The 17386-nt window shown below is 39.4% G+C and overlaps 1 protein-coding gene across 3 annotated transcripts in view; it reads right to left on the reverse strand.

Annotated features, from left to right (window-relative positions):
- PIEZO2 (piezo type mechanosensitive ion channel component 2) overlaps window positions 1-17386 on the reverse strand; it is a 447097-nt gene that overhangs the window by 34870 nt on the left and 394841 nt on the right. For all 3 annotated transcript variants that reach the window (XM_032293399.1, XM_032293398.1, XM_032293400.1), the window contains 4 exons: window positions 17257-17371; window positions 10615-10674; window positions 7743-7909; window positions 6841-7007 (listed from right to left, as the gene is read on the reverse strand). In XM_032293399.1, coding sequence (XP_032149290.1) covers window positions 6841-7007; window positions 7743-7909; window positions 10615-10674; window positions 17257-17371 — 509 coding nt within the window. The remainder of the gene's footprint in view (window positions 1-6840; window positions 7008-7742; window positions 7910-10614; window positions 10675-17256; window positions 17372-17386) is intronic.

Below are 17386 nucleotides of genomic sequence, written 5' to 3' on the forward strand. Positions count from 1 at the left end.
CACAAGTTAAGCACCTTGATACTAAACTGCCACTGTCAGCTGAAGAGGAGGACATATCCATGCTGAGCATTTTACGGAGCCTAGGCCGAGCGCGCTCGCTTGTTTTAGGAATTTCTTGTCCATCTAAATCATCAAGGGTGGACTGCCTTGAGAACAGCATGGTTGCTTCAGTGTAGCAGCTAGCAGCGCAAACAGTTACAGAAACACAGTGTTAAAACACCAAGTGGTACATCAGGTTACACATGGATCAACTGACCAACACACTGCCATGCAGCAAACCACACATGACACCAACACCACCGACAAGGAAGGCCACCGCAGCGGGGCTTGGGGACAGGGAAGGACCTGTGTGCAGGACCTTAAAACGCAAGAGTACTGGATTGTAAAAACGTATTGGCTAGTGACACATTACAAAATGGTGCTCTCTGGGTGGGATTAAGAAATAGAAAAATGACAAGTCCCAATATTTTTCTCACAAAGTAGAATTTATATAATTAAACTTCATAACAGGGGGTTTTTTTAAATGAAAGAAAATACGCTTTATTTGGAGCTTGCAGTCCTGAGTTGAGAGCATTTATTAACCAATTTGGTTAAGCAGAAATAACTGCTCATGTAGAATTTATATAAAAGATTTCAATCTTTTTTTTCTTTTTAGCACAGTCTTCAAAATTAGAGAGGGGAAACTCAGGAATGACAACAAACTGAATTTTGCACCCCATTTTTGGAGTGATATTCAGTTAAGCCAAACGAGATGCTTTGCATGTAGTAGGGATGCTGGTTTAATATGCCATGTATATAAACCAACATCAGAAATAAAATAAAAGGCTGTAAAGGAAAGAACAAAGGAGCTTGAGCAATGGCAGGGTCATTTTGTCTGTTAACTTTTCATTGTGCCTAATTTTTTTCTGCATCATGTTTTAGGGCTTGGTGGATGCCATGGTGGCGAGAACCCACTGCCTAAAATCCTCATCTCCTGGTACCCAACGGAGCAGTGAGTGGGGAGGGAGGATGGCAGATTCAGCCTAGGATGCTGCTGGGGAGGATGCCCCATGAGAGGAAGCACACAGAGGTGTGACCCAGGCATAGTTTCACTTTCCGCACACGATTCAACCCCAAAGAGGGACAGACAGCCCAAAGATCCTCTACAGAAGGCAACTGGAATACTTTATCTTCCAACTTGAGTGCTCATGGGCTGGCTGACCCAGGGAACAGAAACAGACCCTTAGAGATACAGAATGCCTGATTTCCAGGCTGAACCTGCTAAGCTGAATTCTGTCATCAAGTGAACTCACTAGGAGAATACTAGGTGCCTGGCCTGCACAGCCATACACTGTCAGCCAAGGATCCTGGGGCAGAGGCGGAAGGCGTTCAGGATGCAATGACCACGGCACGCCTGGGAGGAGGGAATTTGAGTTATTCTCTCATGGAACCTGTTAAAAAGTTTTTTATCCCATATGCTGGAGCACAAGACATAACTGCTCCAGTGGGACCGGCTGTGCTGCTGTCCATGTCACAGCTATGTGGCCAAGACAGGGGCAAGCAGTGAGGGCAGAGCCTTGAGCAACCAAAATACTCTCTAGAAGGTGATGGAGGCTGTTTTCTCCCCCTAACTCCTTTAGATGTCACCATGTCACCATATTCTGGACAAAATGAGGAGACAGTAACAAGACAAATGAGAAAAGCATTGGATGAACAAAGTGAGGGCTGGGATGCTGACATTTTGACATTAATCGGCTGTTGGGTTTTAGATGAATCAGTGCTCCTTTCTGGGGCCCCAGTTTTATGTTTCTGAGATGAAGAGACTTCACACTTCTGTATTTCATTTAATATTTGCAGATATGCAACCTCACAGCCTGTGCAGTCTCCTGAAACTTTGCTTAGGTTTTCTTCGTGGGAACTGACGGTTCTAATTCAAAATCCCTGTTGATCTTGTTAACTCTTGGGTGGAGTTCTCAGAAACTACACCGTCCCACACAATTGGGTTTCCTGTAGGGCAACTAATAAGTCACCCAGTCCAGGACAGTTTAAAAGTGAATGGGACGGGGAGGAAATGTATTAAAATAGGCCCAGACAGCAGGCCCGACGGAATGGCTGCCATTACTCCCCTGACGGCCCCCCACTGGGAGGCACTTCGGGCAGCGTGCAGGAAGACAGGACAACACTCAGGGGACAGATTTAAGCTAATAACCACCTCCTTCATATCTGGGAATGCCCCTGAGAATGTTAACGAATGTTTTCTGTAGCAATTTAAGCTAATATATTTTCTGGGATGGTAATGTTATCTGGTTATATAAAGCAGCCATTAAAAAATGTTTGCCATTTTACATACGGATTTGAAAGAAACTGACTATTCTTCTAAGTCAAAGGGACTACAAATCCACTTGCTAGGCTCCCACCCAGACCCCATCTACTGTCTGCTGAAAGGCAAAATTCATGCCACTGGCCTCAGAGCAGGCGCCGTGAAGGGCAATGGCCACACCAGGTGAGTGCAACCTCACTGGGGAGTGGCAACCACGTGGCCACCAGAGCCTTCCCAATGACTTCCACTGCAGGGCCTCTTCTAGGGAAGGTTACTACCTTTCCAACAATCAGCATGGCTTCCTGGAGACTCCAGTGTAGACAAATAATTATTTGGAGATTTGAAAGTTTCTAAAGCAGAGAACCTAAGAATATGGCTCACTGCAAAAAAGGGAAAGTATGGTAACTCCTTTACTGGCAACAAGATGGGCCCTATTCTGTCTCCCCTTTCTTTCGGCTGAAAAATAAAATAAAAACCCATTGAAACCTAATTCTAAAGGTGCCGGTTTCCTACTAGTCATTGTATTTATTGAGTGACCATTTTAAAATTGGGAGGATATTTTGACAGTCTTTGTCAAAAAGCAATCGAGGAGTTTACCTCCTAACTCACAATTTTTCATCGTGAATATGGTTTCCTGTCTGCAATCTGAGGTCAGATTTAGAGGCAGTTATTTGACTTCATTTTAACCAGTTTTTTTCCTCCTTAATTGTGATTTATAATATTTAATTTCTTAATGGGGCATATTGTCCATTATGCAGTTAAAAGACATAAAGACGGGATTCACCTATGTTTATTTTATGAAAAATTTATTTTCAATTCACCTTCAAATACTCTCCGAGGCTACTGATTCAGAGTTTGGTTCTAGAGCAGCTTTTTTCAAGCCAGGCCTATGTGTGATATTCAGGAGGCCTGCAAAACCCTGGAGATTGAATGAAAAATAATTTGTATCTATGTATGATTTTTCCCTGTGGGAGGCTATATGGCTTCATGAAATTTCAAAAGAAGTTCATTAAAAAATGTCACCAATTACTGTTAGTGTCATCACGAATTAATGAAGAAAGGCTATTCTATTCATTACCAATCTCACTTGCCACACTTGGAAATTCAAAAAAAATCTCTGTATTATAAAATGAAGTAAGAAGGGAGGTTAAAAAAAAAGGCGTTTGAAAATTTCTACAAATCACATGATGGGGCAGCATATTTTCTTGAAGAAAGATGCAAAGGTGCAATAGTCAAACTCGATGCTACACATGTATATGATCGTATTTCTCACTGCACAGGAAGAAATGATTCCAGTTGAATATGGTCATGACTTTTGTTTAAGTTCACTAGAGCTGTCTGAGTCTTTTATTTTAGAATTTAGGAGTAATAAAGACACAGTTTATATTAGATCCAGGCCATATTGGATATATACAGAGCAACACAGTCCAAAGCTGAGAGTAGTGGGATGCATGTGAATGTTATGTAAAAATAAATGAATGAATAAAAGAAACATCATGTGGGACATGGAAGTGTAGAGAGTCTCAGCATTCCTTTCATCCTATCATTCTCTTACTTTTTGAAAACTGGTTGTTTGATCACTAATAATTCCTAAAGTGGGTAGATTTAGAAACTTTTAGATTCTCCAATTTCCCTTCATTCACCCTGTAACTAGGAAGCAGCACCAGTCAGCATCTTGAGTGCCCACTACACTCGGACAAATCTCGGCTCTCGCCCACCCTGCTGCATGAACCTGTCAGCTTTCACAGACTTGCCCATGCAGGGTCCCTGTAGAATGAAGGGACTGTGTAAGAGCTTAGGTAAGAAGAGCTAGGCACAGATTTTAAGCTTAGCATTGAAATGAATTAAATGCATTGAATTAAATTAAAGAGAGAATGATTCAGTTTAAATACATTGATCTATTGGTAGGGAGAGAATTGTTGCAATAAGAATGAATTTAATACATCTGAAAGCTTCTAAATAGAATGGTTATAACAGTTTTCAAAAAATAAAAATTAAATTCATCATAAAGAATGGCCTTTTGTCTGAATGGAATCTGTCAAAGAGAAAGACAGAAGCTCCCCTTTCAAAATATTGATTGTAGGAAGTTCTTAGGAAGACACAATGAGGCTCTGGTAACACTCACCAATGGACAGATATGACATTAAATTTTCTCTTTGTAACTTTTGATTTTACTAATGGTTTCAGAAATTAATAATTGAAAAACATGCATATTCTTGGGTAGAAAGACACTAAAAAATAAAGTTTTATTATCATGACACATTTTTCTAATAATAAATTATTTTATTCTACGAATTAAAACTTTAAACAGAATCTCAATTAGGAAACAAATATTTGACTTTGAAATCATAAAGAGTTTCTGTACTAAATGTTTCTTCTTTCCACAAAAGATATACAGTAATAGATGAAATATCTGTGTCTTTGGAACTTATAAATAAGCAAAGATTATTAACAAATTAAAGGAAAAATAGAGTCTCTTTTATCATCCCTCAAGACTTTAAAATAATCAATACCTACTTTAGAAGGGCAGGCAGGGATATATTTATGCACTGTGTAATCTCTACAAATATTACTTCTAATTTAATGTAGGCATGAATATATATATTTTAAATTGGGCTTAGCATCCATCTTATTTTAAAATTTGAATTTTTACTAAATACATGTATAAATTTTACTGTGTATATATATCACAAAGATCTTTTCATACAAATAAATATGGATCTGCATCAATAATATTTATTGGGTAGCAAAATAATAGGCATAATTAGAGAGGCTCAAATACAGGAATGCAGCAACAGTTAAATAGCACTTTAGGGTAAAACTTTTTTTTACCTACATCTCCTCGCTTGGTTTATAATTTTTTTTTTTTTTGAGACAGGGTCTAGCTCTGTCACCAGGCGCCAGGCTGGAGTGCAGTGGCGCGATCTCAGCTCACTGCAACCTCTGCCTCCCAGGTTCAAGCAATTCTCCTGCCTCAGCCTCCACAGTAGCTGGGACTACAGGCGTGCGCCACCATGCCCAGATAGTTTTTTATATTTTAGTAGAGATGGGGTTTCACTATGTTGGCCAGGACGGTCTTGATCTCTTGACCTCGTGATCCTCCCACCTCAGCCTCCCAAAGTGCTGGGATTACAAGCGTGAACCACCACGCCCGGCCTGGTTTATAATTCTAACATCCAGTTGTCTATTTTGGGTTTGGTATCAATAAAATGGTCCCAACTCCCTCTCCTACTTCATCTGAAAATATACCCAGAATTTGTGAAGGACAATTACTTCTATGAGTCATTAGTGCCTTGCTCTAAACTGTGACTCTAACACCATCCGGGAGTTTCTGACCAGCAGTCAAAGACACCAATCTCTACTGAACTCCCCAGGGCAGGCATTTTAGGACATAATAGCCTTATCTCAGTTCTTCCTAGGTTCAAACCATTTAGGGGACTGCTCTTATCTTTAGATGCCTGTCCAAGAATCAAGCCCAGGGCTCGGCACAGGATAGTTGATTTTCAACATGTTTAATGAAAAAAAAAATGAAGCATGAATGTTCTCAGTGACACAATTCTTTACCTGTGAAGGTGGCTACAAGGTGTCATTCATTTGGTCTAGCTCTTCACTCTGAGCAAGTTGATTTTTCCTCATAAGAGAGGGCCTCCTGCTTAACTTAGAATCTAGCTCTGTACAGTTGTCAGCATCTATCCACAACACTGTAATGCAAAGAATTCGAGGCTTTTCTGGGACAGGCAGTAACTTGGCCTTTGCAGGAAGAGGCAATGAGAGACAGCATACTAGGGTGGTTTAGAACTTGGGTTCTGAGCTAAACCACGTGATTTTGGATTGTGAGTCCACTTTTATATACAACCTAGCTGTGTGACTTTGGGTATGTTTCTTAATCTCTCTGTAACTAAATTCTGTCTTTGCAAAGCAGGGTTAATGAGAGCATGCATCTTGTACGGGCTTAGAGGATAAAATGAGGTAACTCAGTATAGTGCTTAGTGCTGGCCCCTGGCGAATCCATTAGCACTGTGTCATCTGACAATCCTCTTGTGAAATAATGCATACAATAGTAAACTCAGAGAAGATGGAAGCTAACAGAATACTTTTTGGGAATTTTTATTATAAACCTTAAGGTGACACTTCTGAAGGGAAAGATCAAGGATAGAAACAGAAGATGCTAGTGTAGAAGACACTTTGTGAATCAGCTATTTTGAAAATCACTGAAGATGTAGCCCTTGACACAAGTAATCACTTTGGGGTTGGGAGGGATCATTCTTCCTTACCTCCAGCTTGAAAATCTCTATACTGTGCCTTTGGGTCATATGGGTATAGCTAATAGTGTCTTACTGATATCTGCTTTGATCTGGTTCCTTCTGGATGAGGACAATATTCCTTTTAGTTTGCTGTACAGATGGAGACAGCTGGAAGAGGATGGGGGTCCATGCATGGTTTTGATTAACTTTCACCTCACACATTCATTTCTTATATTTAATGGCATCCACCTCATTTACCTTTGTCAAAAGTAAACCCATTGTTAGAACATGAAATACCTGGAGATGCTGTCATGTGAATCTAAACTATCCATCCTGTGGGCTGTCTGTGCACCTGAAGCAGCTCCGGGATGCTCGTCAATGGTGTCCAGCCCCGACTCTCTGGAAAGGTTCATGATGTGGTTCTGATAGTACATGTGGATGCTCTCCCGAGTCGGAACATTGCCCTGAGGAGATGGAGACATTGGCACAGTTCTTAGGGAGGAACCTGCCTGCATATCTACCCGGCCTTTCTCAACGCAGACAGCTTTTCATACCCATTCATGCCTGGATAAGGATTAGGACAATGCTAGGCAAGTGGGGATTGTTGTCGACTCATTTAATAAGTGGTTTCCAATATTACTAGTTAGATCTAAATAAATGTCTTCTTATAAGTAGACAATTTTGCTAAATCATAGTAACTTTTCAAGAAATGAACTATTATTTTTAAATATAATTTTTAAACCACGTATTTCGTTATTCTGCATATGTCCTACTTTATAAAAAAGTTTCAGATCAAATTTTCCAGACTTCAATGTGCAAAACAAACAAACAAACAAAACAACAACAACAACAAAAAAACACTTGCTACACTTTCTAGACTAAAACTATAATTCTCGGGATACAGAACCAGAACAAAGTCTGTACTCCTGGAAACTGTGGTGAGGGGAGGGATAGGGTGAATAAAAGTTGCCATGATCCTGTGAGATGTGTGTGTATGTGTATAGGTGCATGTGCATGTACATTTGATTATTTTAATTCTAGTGTGGAATATATTTAAATATACAGAAAAGCAAAGGGGTTACGCAAAAATTGCCTGGAAAGAAAGGATTTGGTCTTATCCTACCTGGAGTTTTGGACATTGACTTTTCATCTCTTCTTAACGTGGGAAGAAGCAAAAAGAATTACATCAATAGTGTTACCTTCTTAATTTCTCTGGTCAGCATGCATCGTTCAATTCTTAGAACTGTAGATATATCAATATGCTCCCTTGAAATGGAGTTAAGCCAAGTAGTAAAACTGTCCACTGTTGCCAGAAATAGGACCCAGGTAAATTTCAAAATATTAAATATCCTTTTGATGATATTATCTAAGAGGAAGAAAAGCAATAAGATTTTAAAGGAAGAAAATATCATTGACTTTGCTTTTGTGTAGCACAGGGATGTTTTACAAAGCCTGACCTGGCTCTTGCCCTGCACATGTAATACCAAGGATGAGGAGCTTTATGATGGTCCACTTTCACTTAGTGAATATTAACTGTATTTTCTCTTCTTTCTGATTTTCTTCATGACATTTTCTCTAGCTCATTTATATAATATGTCTATATAGTGATGTCTGATGTTCTGTGTGAGACTGCTTCCCACTTGGGCTGTCACTGCCCGGCAACACCCAAACCTCCTCCAAATGGTGTCACACCTAAGAGACTTCCATGAGGTACATTTAGGAAGCAAGGAAAAGAGAGGGCATCTTTTGCTGAGTGAGGAGACACAGAAGAGAACAGCCACTGCTTGAAGCCGAATGAAGCGAGTCGCTGTGGATGCTAAACAGGAGCTGCCATAAGCACCTACATTTCCCTCCCCAACCTTCCTCATACTCTTGACAAAATCGTCAGCAAGGTATGTAGTTCTCACACTCGTTCAGATAGAGTCTCTAGCTGCTCTGTGTAGACATAGAAGGGAAGCTTGTCTCTGGAGAATAAAAGACTTGGAGTTATACCCATCAATGCACTTTAGCAGCTCCTTATATTTTTGACACGTATTTTTCTCATATTCACAATTGTTTTCATAGAAAGGATGAAGATAAACATTATTACTGCATAGTTTTGCTATGCTGGGCCTGATGGTAAGGCCACAGCCGCTGCCCTGGAGACATGAATCATGTGCACTCACCAACAGGGAAAATGAGGCTTCAAGTTTAACCACAGGGACAGTAGGGCACAGGGGTTAAGAACACATGTTGGGATTCACTCAGGATGGCTGGCAAAATATTAGGGAAATGTTAGGGAAAGCTATAGATTATAGTCTCAAATTTTTGGAAGGCTGAAAGGTTTTAATTGAATGGGCTGAAGGCAGCCAGCTCTTAAGTTAGAACTTCAAGTCATAGAGTAAGATTAGGATAATAAATCTTCCCCAGTTAAGTCAATTTATCTCACATTCGTTTGTCTTTAACTGTTTACTCATGTAAACTTTGTCCTGGATGGTCCTCTCAGGGGAGGGTTGAAGGGGAATTACCTGTTAATGGTGTTTATTCTGGGCCTCGGAACCAAGGCCTTTTATCATTCATAAAAGCACTCTTTTAACCATGTTAATTATCCACAAGCATGTTAACTTAGAGCCTCTGTTACTACATCTATATTGAATAAATGTGAAGGGGAGCAGCGAGTGATTGTCAGTTAGCTGCAATCATCCTCTGAAAGCAGCTGATGACCATCCCTAGCCCACTCGGATTCACTGTATTATGGTGTGTGTGAGCACATTTTATCCATTCATCATTGAGTCAGGGTCTGCAGGACAGACCTCCCCAAGTGGTGATCAACATCTCAGGTGGTGACCCCAACATGACACTCATCACAGCTGGCACCTGAACAGGGACACCGATGTGACTGATGCCACAGCCGATGCTCCAGCATGAAGAGACAACATCTCAGGTAGTGACCCCAATGTGATACTCATCACAAGCACACACTCTGGATTAAGACTCCTTGGGTTCAAATCCCAACTCTACCCTTTAGTGGCTATATAGGCTTCATTAATACAACCAAGAGATTAAGTTGGTTAATCTCTCTTTGCCTCAGTTCCTTGTTTTGAGAGGGTTAAACAAATTAATATGCCCCAAACTCTTGAAAAAGTGCCTCAGAAATAAGACATGTGATCTGAAGTGTTGGTTGCTGTTATGGTGTGAGGCTTTGGAGCAATAATAGAGTGTCCAGGTCCACACGCATGTGTGTCCAATTACCTAGAGATGGAAGCCTGGGTTTGAGGACTGGCATGGTGGAGGGCATTCGGTGGCCTTCAGTAAGTCTCCTTTCATGCCAGCTGAGGGCAGGCTTGGGAGTATTTGTGTGGGGAGACAAAGAGCCTGACACCTGGCCTACTGATAGATACCTGCACAGGTGCTCTAAAGCAGACGAGGAAATGGCATGATTAGAGAGCTAGAGAGAATTGAGTTCATTTCACTTGGAGGCTTTTATTTTGCCTTTTTTCGTCCTGCATAAAGATACCTTCCCCCAAATCACATACTATGCAGAGCCCAAATGGCACTGTGACAAATGGACCGGGAGTTAGAAGACAAGGGTTCTATCTCTGACTCTGTCCCTTATTGTGGAATCCAGAACACGTCACAAACTCACTGCAGCTTGGTTTTCCCCTCCTAATAAAGAGGTTGGCCCCAACTTTCTAGAATATCTCTAATTTCCCCAGTCTTATTTACCTCCTCCTTTCTGTGTTTTTAAAATTAATTGCCAGTATTTTTGTGTGTGTGCCTCCATTCTGATGGCTTCTATGGGATATTAAGAATTTTATCCCTAAAAGCTTCTTTCATAGGTGCTTGCATAAAGGAATTTACAAACCAACTCTCATTCAACATTTTATACAACTGCGTAAAGTCCGGGCCTGCTTTTAGGAGTCATTTTGCAATCTCAGTGGAGATGAGATTCCAAGGGATACTGATTATTTAGTCACAGTCTAGAGAGCAGTGTTCAGTTCACAATTCTTCAGGCAGCCTTCCATTATATACCATCTGGACGGGTATCATTTTCAAAGTTCCCACAGCTAATATTTGTCTTTATTATGTTACCTGGTCCATCAGATTTCTTTTTGATCGGTTCATCCTCTCGGTCTTCCCATTCCACAGGACCTGTTAAATGTGTTCAATAAACATGAGTTAAATTCCATTTAGAATAAATTAAATGCCAATATTATTATTCTAGATTAAAAGGAATTTTATAATGCACTCTAGGACATTCTGCCTATTTTAAGAGTTCCTGGGAAAAAAGTTGTTAGAATTCATAGCTCTTAGATTATTTTACTCTGTGCCTGCATAAAAATTATGTAAACCAAGGATGAGTAAAATGCATTTGCTGGTGGGTACTGGCCAGTACTGGCAGGCTGACTGTTATCAAATGGTCTGTGGGTTCAGAATGGTGCTTATATTTTTAATAGTTGAAAAAATCTAAAGGAGAATGATATTTGGTGCATGTGAAAATTATGTGAAATTCAAATTTAACAGTCATGCCCATTTGTCTATATATTATCTATAGCTGCTTTTGCCCTATAATGGCAGATTCGAGTTGCAACAGAGAATAGTAAACCTTAAAATATTTACTATCAGTGCTGGGTGCAGTGGCTCACAACTGTAGTCCTAGCACTTTGGGAGGCTGAGGTGAGAGGATCGTTTGAGCCCAGGAGTTTGAGACCAGCCTGGGCAACACAGTAAGACCTCATCTCTACAGAAAATCAAAATATTAGCGGGGTGTGGTGGTGTGCACCTGTAGTCCCAGCTATTTGGGAGGCTGAAGTGGGAGGATTGCTTGAACCCAGGAGGTGGAGACTATAGTGAACCATGACAGTGCCACTGCACTCAGCCTGGGCAAAGGAGACATTGTCTAAAATAAATAAATAAATAAATAAATAAATAAATAAATAAATAAAATATTTACTGTAAGTTTCTTTACAGAAAAGGTTTGTCATATCTTAAATGACATTATAGGTTTTCATTTCATTTCATATCCTCTTATTGAAGGCTAAAATGGTCAGATATAACAAATAAAAGAGCAGGATAGCCGGTTAAATTTGAAGATAAAGAGTTTTAAATTTAAGAAAAAATTTAAAATATATTTAGGAAAGATAAGTGCAGATTCCTTACGGGCACATATCGTGTGTGGTAAAGTCTGGGATTCTGGTGTACCCATCACCAAACAGCAGACATTGTACCCAACCAGTAATTTTTCAGCCCTCAACCCCCATCCCAGCTCTCTCATAAATCGTAATCTCCAAGGTCTATGACTCCCCTCTGTATGCCCACGAGCACCCATTCTTTAACTTTCACTGATAAGTGAGAACATGAGGTATTTGACTTTCTTTTTCTGCATTATTTCACTTAGGATAATAGCCTCCAATGCCATCCATGTTGCTGCAAAATACCTGATTTCATTCATTTTTATGGCTGAGTAGTATTCCATGACATATACCCATATTGCATTTTCTTTATCCAGTCCTTCACTGATGGACATTTAGGTCGATCACATATTTATGCATTGTAAATAGTGCTGCAATAAACATGCGAGTGCAGGTACTTTTTTGATATAATGATTTTCTTCCCTCTGAATATATACGTAGTAGTAGGACTGCTGGATTGAAGGGTAGTTCTATGTTTAGTTCTTTAAGAAATCTTCTATTTGTAAAGTATAAGTATGTTCCATGAAATATGTCCAGATTATACTTAAGCTAAGCATTATTTGCTATCTTAAAAACTCAAACTGGGCTTCATATATGTATATGAAGCCCAGGAAATATATAATATATATTCTTTCTATATAGATATATGACATATATATTCTCTCTCTCTCTCTCTATATATATATATATATACACATATACACATATATGTACATATATATAGAGAGAGAGTCGGGTCTTGCTCTGTTGCCCAGGTTGGAGTGCAGTGGTGTGATCATAGCTCACTGCAGGCTTGACCTCCAGGGCTCAAGTGATCCTCCCTCCTCAGCCTCCCAAGTCGCTAGGGCTACCAGTGCACACCACTACACCCGACTACATTAAGAAAAAATCTTTTTAGAGATATTTCCCAAGCTGGTCTCAAACTCCTGACCTCAAGTGATCTTTCTACCTCAGCCTCCCAAGTTGCTGAGATTACAGGTGTAAGCCCCACCTCCTGGCTCAGTTTCCTGCATTTTATCTGGTAATCCTATCTAAAGTCATTCATGATCTGACTCCAGGAATCTTCTCAAACTTATTTTCTGCTATCCTCTTTACTACTGCTGTTCCACATCTGGGCTTGACCAGCTAAGCTGACCTGCTCTTTATATTTTTATGCAGGGACTTGCTTTCTTGAGCTAGAATGTCAGGCTCTGTGCAAATACTCCCTTCTTCATGGAACATTCCCTGAAGACATGCTTGGCTACAAGAAATCCATTCTCCCTCAAGTCCCATATTATTTTATCTCTACTTTTTAAAATGAAACTTTGCAGTTTTGATATCATTAGGAACTTTTTCCCTATACTTGTCTTGACTACCAGTTTCCATGAAAGACTTTAGAACAAAGAAATCTAGCAGGAATCCCAGACCTGGTACCCACTGAATGGCTGTGTGACCTCAGGCAAGTTGCTTCATTTTCTGGGACCTTATTTGCTCCTCTGTAGAGCAGGGAAAATAAAATGACCCTCTGCTGTTGCAAGGATTGAGTTAGTTCCTACAGTATACATAAGACACATATGACAACACCTGACACTTCGGAAGAATGGGATCCATGTGTTTCATCTATCTGAAAGAAACCTGGAAGATATGATGCCTTGTACCAAAAAGGTACTGAGTAAATATTCATTAAAAGGGTATCTTTAAATTATTGCTGTCTTTGGTGGGTAGGTCAAGAGTGCTGTATGTGCACAATAAATAATTTTCATGACACACAGAAATGAGCTATTTTCAAAATGACCAAATAGCAGATTTTTAGGACTGATTGAAACATTTTGGGAGGACAAATGTCTGAGAACAGCAAACACAATTTTGAAAAAAGAAAAAATGGTAGTGAAAGAAATTTGCCTCACTTAAAATTAAAACTAACTCTATAGCTACTGGACTCAATAGTATGTGGCATTGGCCCAGAGGGAGGCAATATGAGGGCACATCAAAATATGGAGTCCAAAAACATACCTGAGAAACGGGAAGCTAACACTGACAAAAGAAGCACTTAAGTCCAGTAGGAACAGGATCAATCATCTTAATAAACTGGAATAACATGATTGTCTATCCATCTAAAGGTGAACAAATTAGATCTCCATAGAATAAAAATTTAAGATGTCAGTAAAATTAATAGAAAATCTGGGAAGCATCTGCATCACGTTTGGGAGGAGAGACTTTATTTATTTATTTATTTTTTTTTTTCGAGGCGAAGTCTCACTCTGTCACCCAGGTTGGAGTGCAGTGGCACTGTCTCAGCTCACTGCAACCTCTGCCTCCCAGGTTCAAGCAATTCTCCTGCCTCAGCCCCCCAAGTAGCTGGGATTACAGATGTGTGCTGCCACACCAAGCTAATTTTTTCTATTTTTAGTAGAGACGGTGTTTCACCATATTGGCCAGGCTGGTCTCGAACTCCTGACTTCGTGATCTGCCCACCTCAGCCTCCTAAAGTTCTGGGGTTACAGGCATGAGCCACCACACCCAGCTGAGAGAAGCTCTTAAAAGCAAGACAGAAACCTAGAAACTGCAAGGGGAAATTTAGACCCATTTGATACCAGAAAAAAACTAAAAATTGCCTAAATCACATGTACCATAAACTAAATCAAAATATAAGCCTTGGGCTGGACAAAATATTTGAAACATATGAAAAGGGGATAAGAAGCCGGACATATAAATAGCACGAATTGATAAGAAAAGAACAAACAAGCCGACAGAACAATGCGGGAAAATGCTAAAAGTGTTTAAACCTTAGACTTGAAAACAAAAACTCACCAACAAAATGTGAAATAAAAATGCTCAGTTTAACTGGTTAAGAATTCAGCTATATTCAAATGAAAATAAAAACCATTTGTCATCCCTAGAAAAAAAATGATAAAAAGAGCAGTACAACCCTGTGGTGTGAGGCTAAAGGAGACTGGACACCCTTGTCCCTCACATGGAGGAGGGCAAAGTCCTAAAACCCTTCAGAAAAATATCTATGAAAATAAAAACAGGCACACTCTGTCAGTAGTCCCACTTTTGAGAATCTGTTCCGTGGAAAATGGATGTTCTTTCTCACCTTTGCTAAGCATTTAAACACACACATGTCTTACTACATACAAATGTTTGTGCAATGATATCTATTATGGCATTGTTCACTGTGGCAAAAATCCAGAAGCAACTTTATATCCATTAAGGATGGAAGGGTTGAATAAATTATGCATATCTGCACTATAGAATATTTTGCAACTATTAAAGAATAATGATATGACTTTATAAATAATTAGAGAAATGTTCATGACATTGGTAATGAAAATGCAAGAGTAATTTGTGGAGTGTGAACTGATTTTTGAAACAAAAAAACAGTAAAGGAAACCACCTGCATACTCATGTCTGCACGTGAGAAAAGAAGTGAAGTGAACACAATATGCTGTTAGGATTTGTAACCCTAGAGGACAGGATTTGAGATGACTGAGTTTAGGCAGATTATACTTCTACCTTTTTACTGCCTGACTTGTTGCAGCAATTATGTATTAATTTTGTCTTCTTAAATTTAGCAATAACTTAAGATCATGTTACTAGGATGTATTGGGGAAGAAGGGTCAAAAAGAAGAGACTTTGCAATTAGAGTTTTATTAGAAATTTCTTTTACTTTTTATTTTTAAATGCCTTTTAAATTTCACAAGCCATCTATGGATGCATTTCCTTTGTAAAGAAACAAAATATAGGCCGGCATGGTGGCTCATGCCTCTAATCCCAACATTTTGGGAAGCTGAGGTGGACAGATTCCAGCACTTTGGAAAGCTAAGGTGGACGGATCACTTGAGTTCAGGAGTTTGAGACTAACCTGGCCAACATGGTGAAACCGTGTGTCTACTAAAAATACAAAATTAAGCCAGGTGTGGTGGCATGTGCCTGTAGTCCCAGCTACTCGGGACACTGTGGCACATGAATCGCTTGAACCCGTGAGGCGGAGGTTGCAGTGAGCTGAGATTGCAGCACTGCACTCCAGCCAAAATATAACAGATGAAACTTATCTTTAATCATGCCACTTAATCTCCACTTTCTCAAGAAGTAACCACTGTTATTAATAAGACGAGTGAGCATTCCTCCTGATCTTTCCCTTGCATTTATAAGCTAGTATATGCACACATTAAAAATGCAAAATACTGTCTTGAGGTACTATTCTGACTTCATTTGTTTCATTGTTTCAAAATGTGCCAGCCGTTTTCAATGTATTGTTTTTCACTTAATAATATCAGGAATTGTTCTCCACGCCAACTCAAAGCTATCCATCTCATTTTTAAACTACTAAATAACATTCCATGATATATTGGTAACAATTTATTTAACTCTTCTTCTTTATGGGGGCATTTAGGATATTTCCAAATTTTTTTGTTATTAACAAATAGCGTCTGATGAATGTTCTTAGACATGTGTGTTTGTACACATATGCAAGTATTGCTATAGGCTAAGCCAAACACCTAGGTATGGGACTGATCTGTAGCATGATATGTAACATTTGAGCTTTTAGCAGATAATGACACACCACTCTTCAAAATAGATATACCACTTCAACACAACTCATGGTATATGTGAGTACTTATCTTCCCACCAGCTCCCAAGCAGTGACATTATCCAATGTTTAGGTTCCTATCAATCCAATGGGTTAAGAAAACAGTATGTCAAAATATTTCATTTGTATTTCTTGTACTATACTGAGCATCTTTTGTTCATTTTTGTTTTCTGGTCTGTGAATTGTTTTTCATACCCTCTCATTGACTGAATTGAATTTTTCTTGATTTCTAGCAGTTCTTAACATATACAGAATACTCATCTTTAGTCTGATATGTACAATAAAATACTGCTCCTGAATGAACCACCTGCACTTCAACTTCACTTTTGATGTTTTTTTTGTTATAGTTTGAAATATCTTTACCCTTAGAGATGTGTTTATGTTTCCAAATATATTGGTATAATGTTGAATATATGTTCTTTTTGTTTGCTTGTTTCTGAGTATTAAGTGTGCTTTCCCCTTTTTCTTGATTAAATTGTTAAAGTTTCATTTTTCTTATTTGCTTTTACTAAGAACAATTTTTAACTTAATGATCAGGTCATGTCTTATAATTTTTTTAAAATTACCTAATATCCACTTAAAAATAGTTTTCTTCTAGTTTTTGGGAGTTCATTTGCACCTCCCTTTTTTTCCCTACTTAAAAAAATATATCTTAAATTTGTGCTTTAATTTATTCCAAGTGTCAGAAATGGCCAATTAAAGACAAATTAAAACTCTTGGCATTCTTCAGATCTTAATCCCTCAGAAGTTTTTGTCCTTTGCAGACAAGGCTGGCGAGTGCAGCCTGGAACCCGCCGCACCCACCGGAGCCACCCACCTACCAGTCACCCTCTGAAATCTGCCACACCCACCGGAGCCACCCACCTACCAGTCACCCTCTGAAATCTGCCACACCCACCGGAGCCACCCACCTACCAGTCACCCTCTGAAATCTGCCACACCCACCACAGCCACCCACCCACCACTCACCCTCCTTGGATCCTTTCCTCCTTCGTTTCCGTTCTTCTCTTGCAGACCTTTTTTTCTCTTTGTGTCTCTGTCGGAGTGCAGTTTTAGGATCAGTAATCCAGGCTTGATAAACAAACTGAAGAGAGAAAGT

The sequence above is a fragment of the Sapajus apella genome, unplaced genomic scaffold (genome assembly GCF_009761245.1).
Source record: "Sapajus apella isolate SASKATOON/1434 unplaced genomic scaffold, GSC_monkey_1.0 scaffold29, whole genome shotgun sequence".
Lineage (NCBI taxonomy): Eukaryota > Metazoa > Chordata > Mammalia > Primates > Cebidae > Sapajus > Sapajus apella.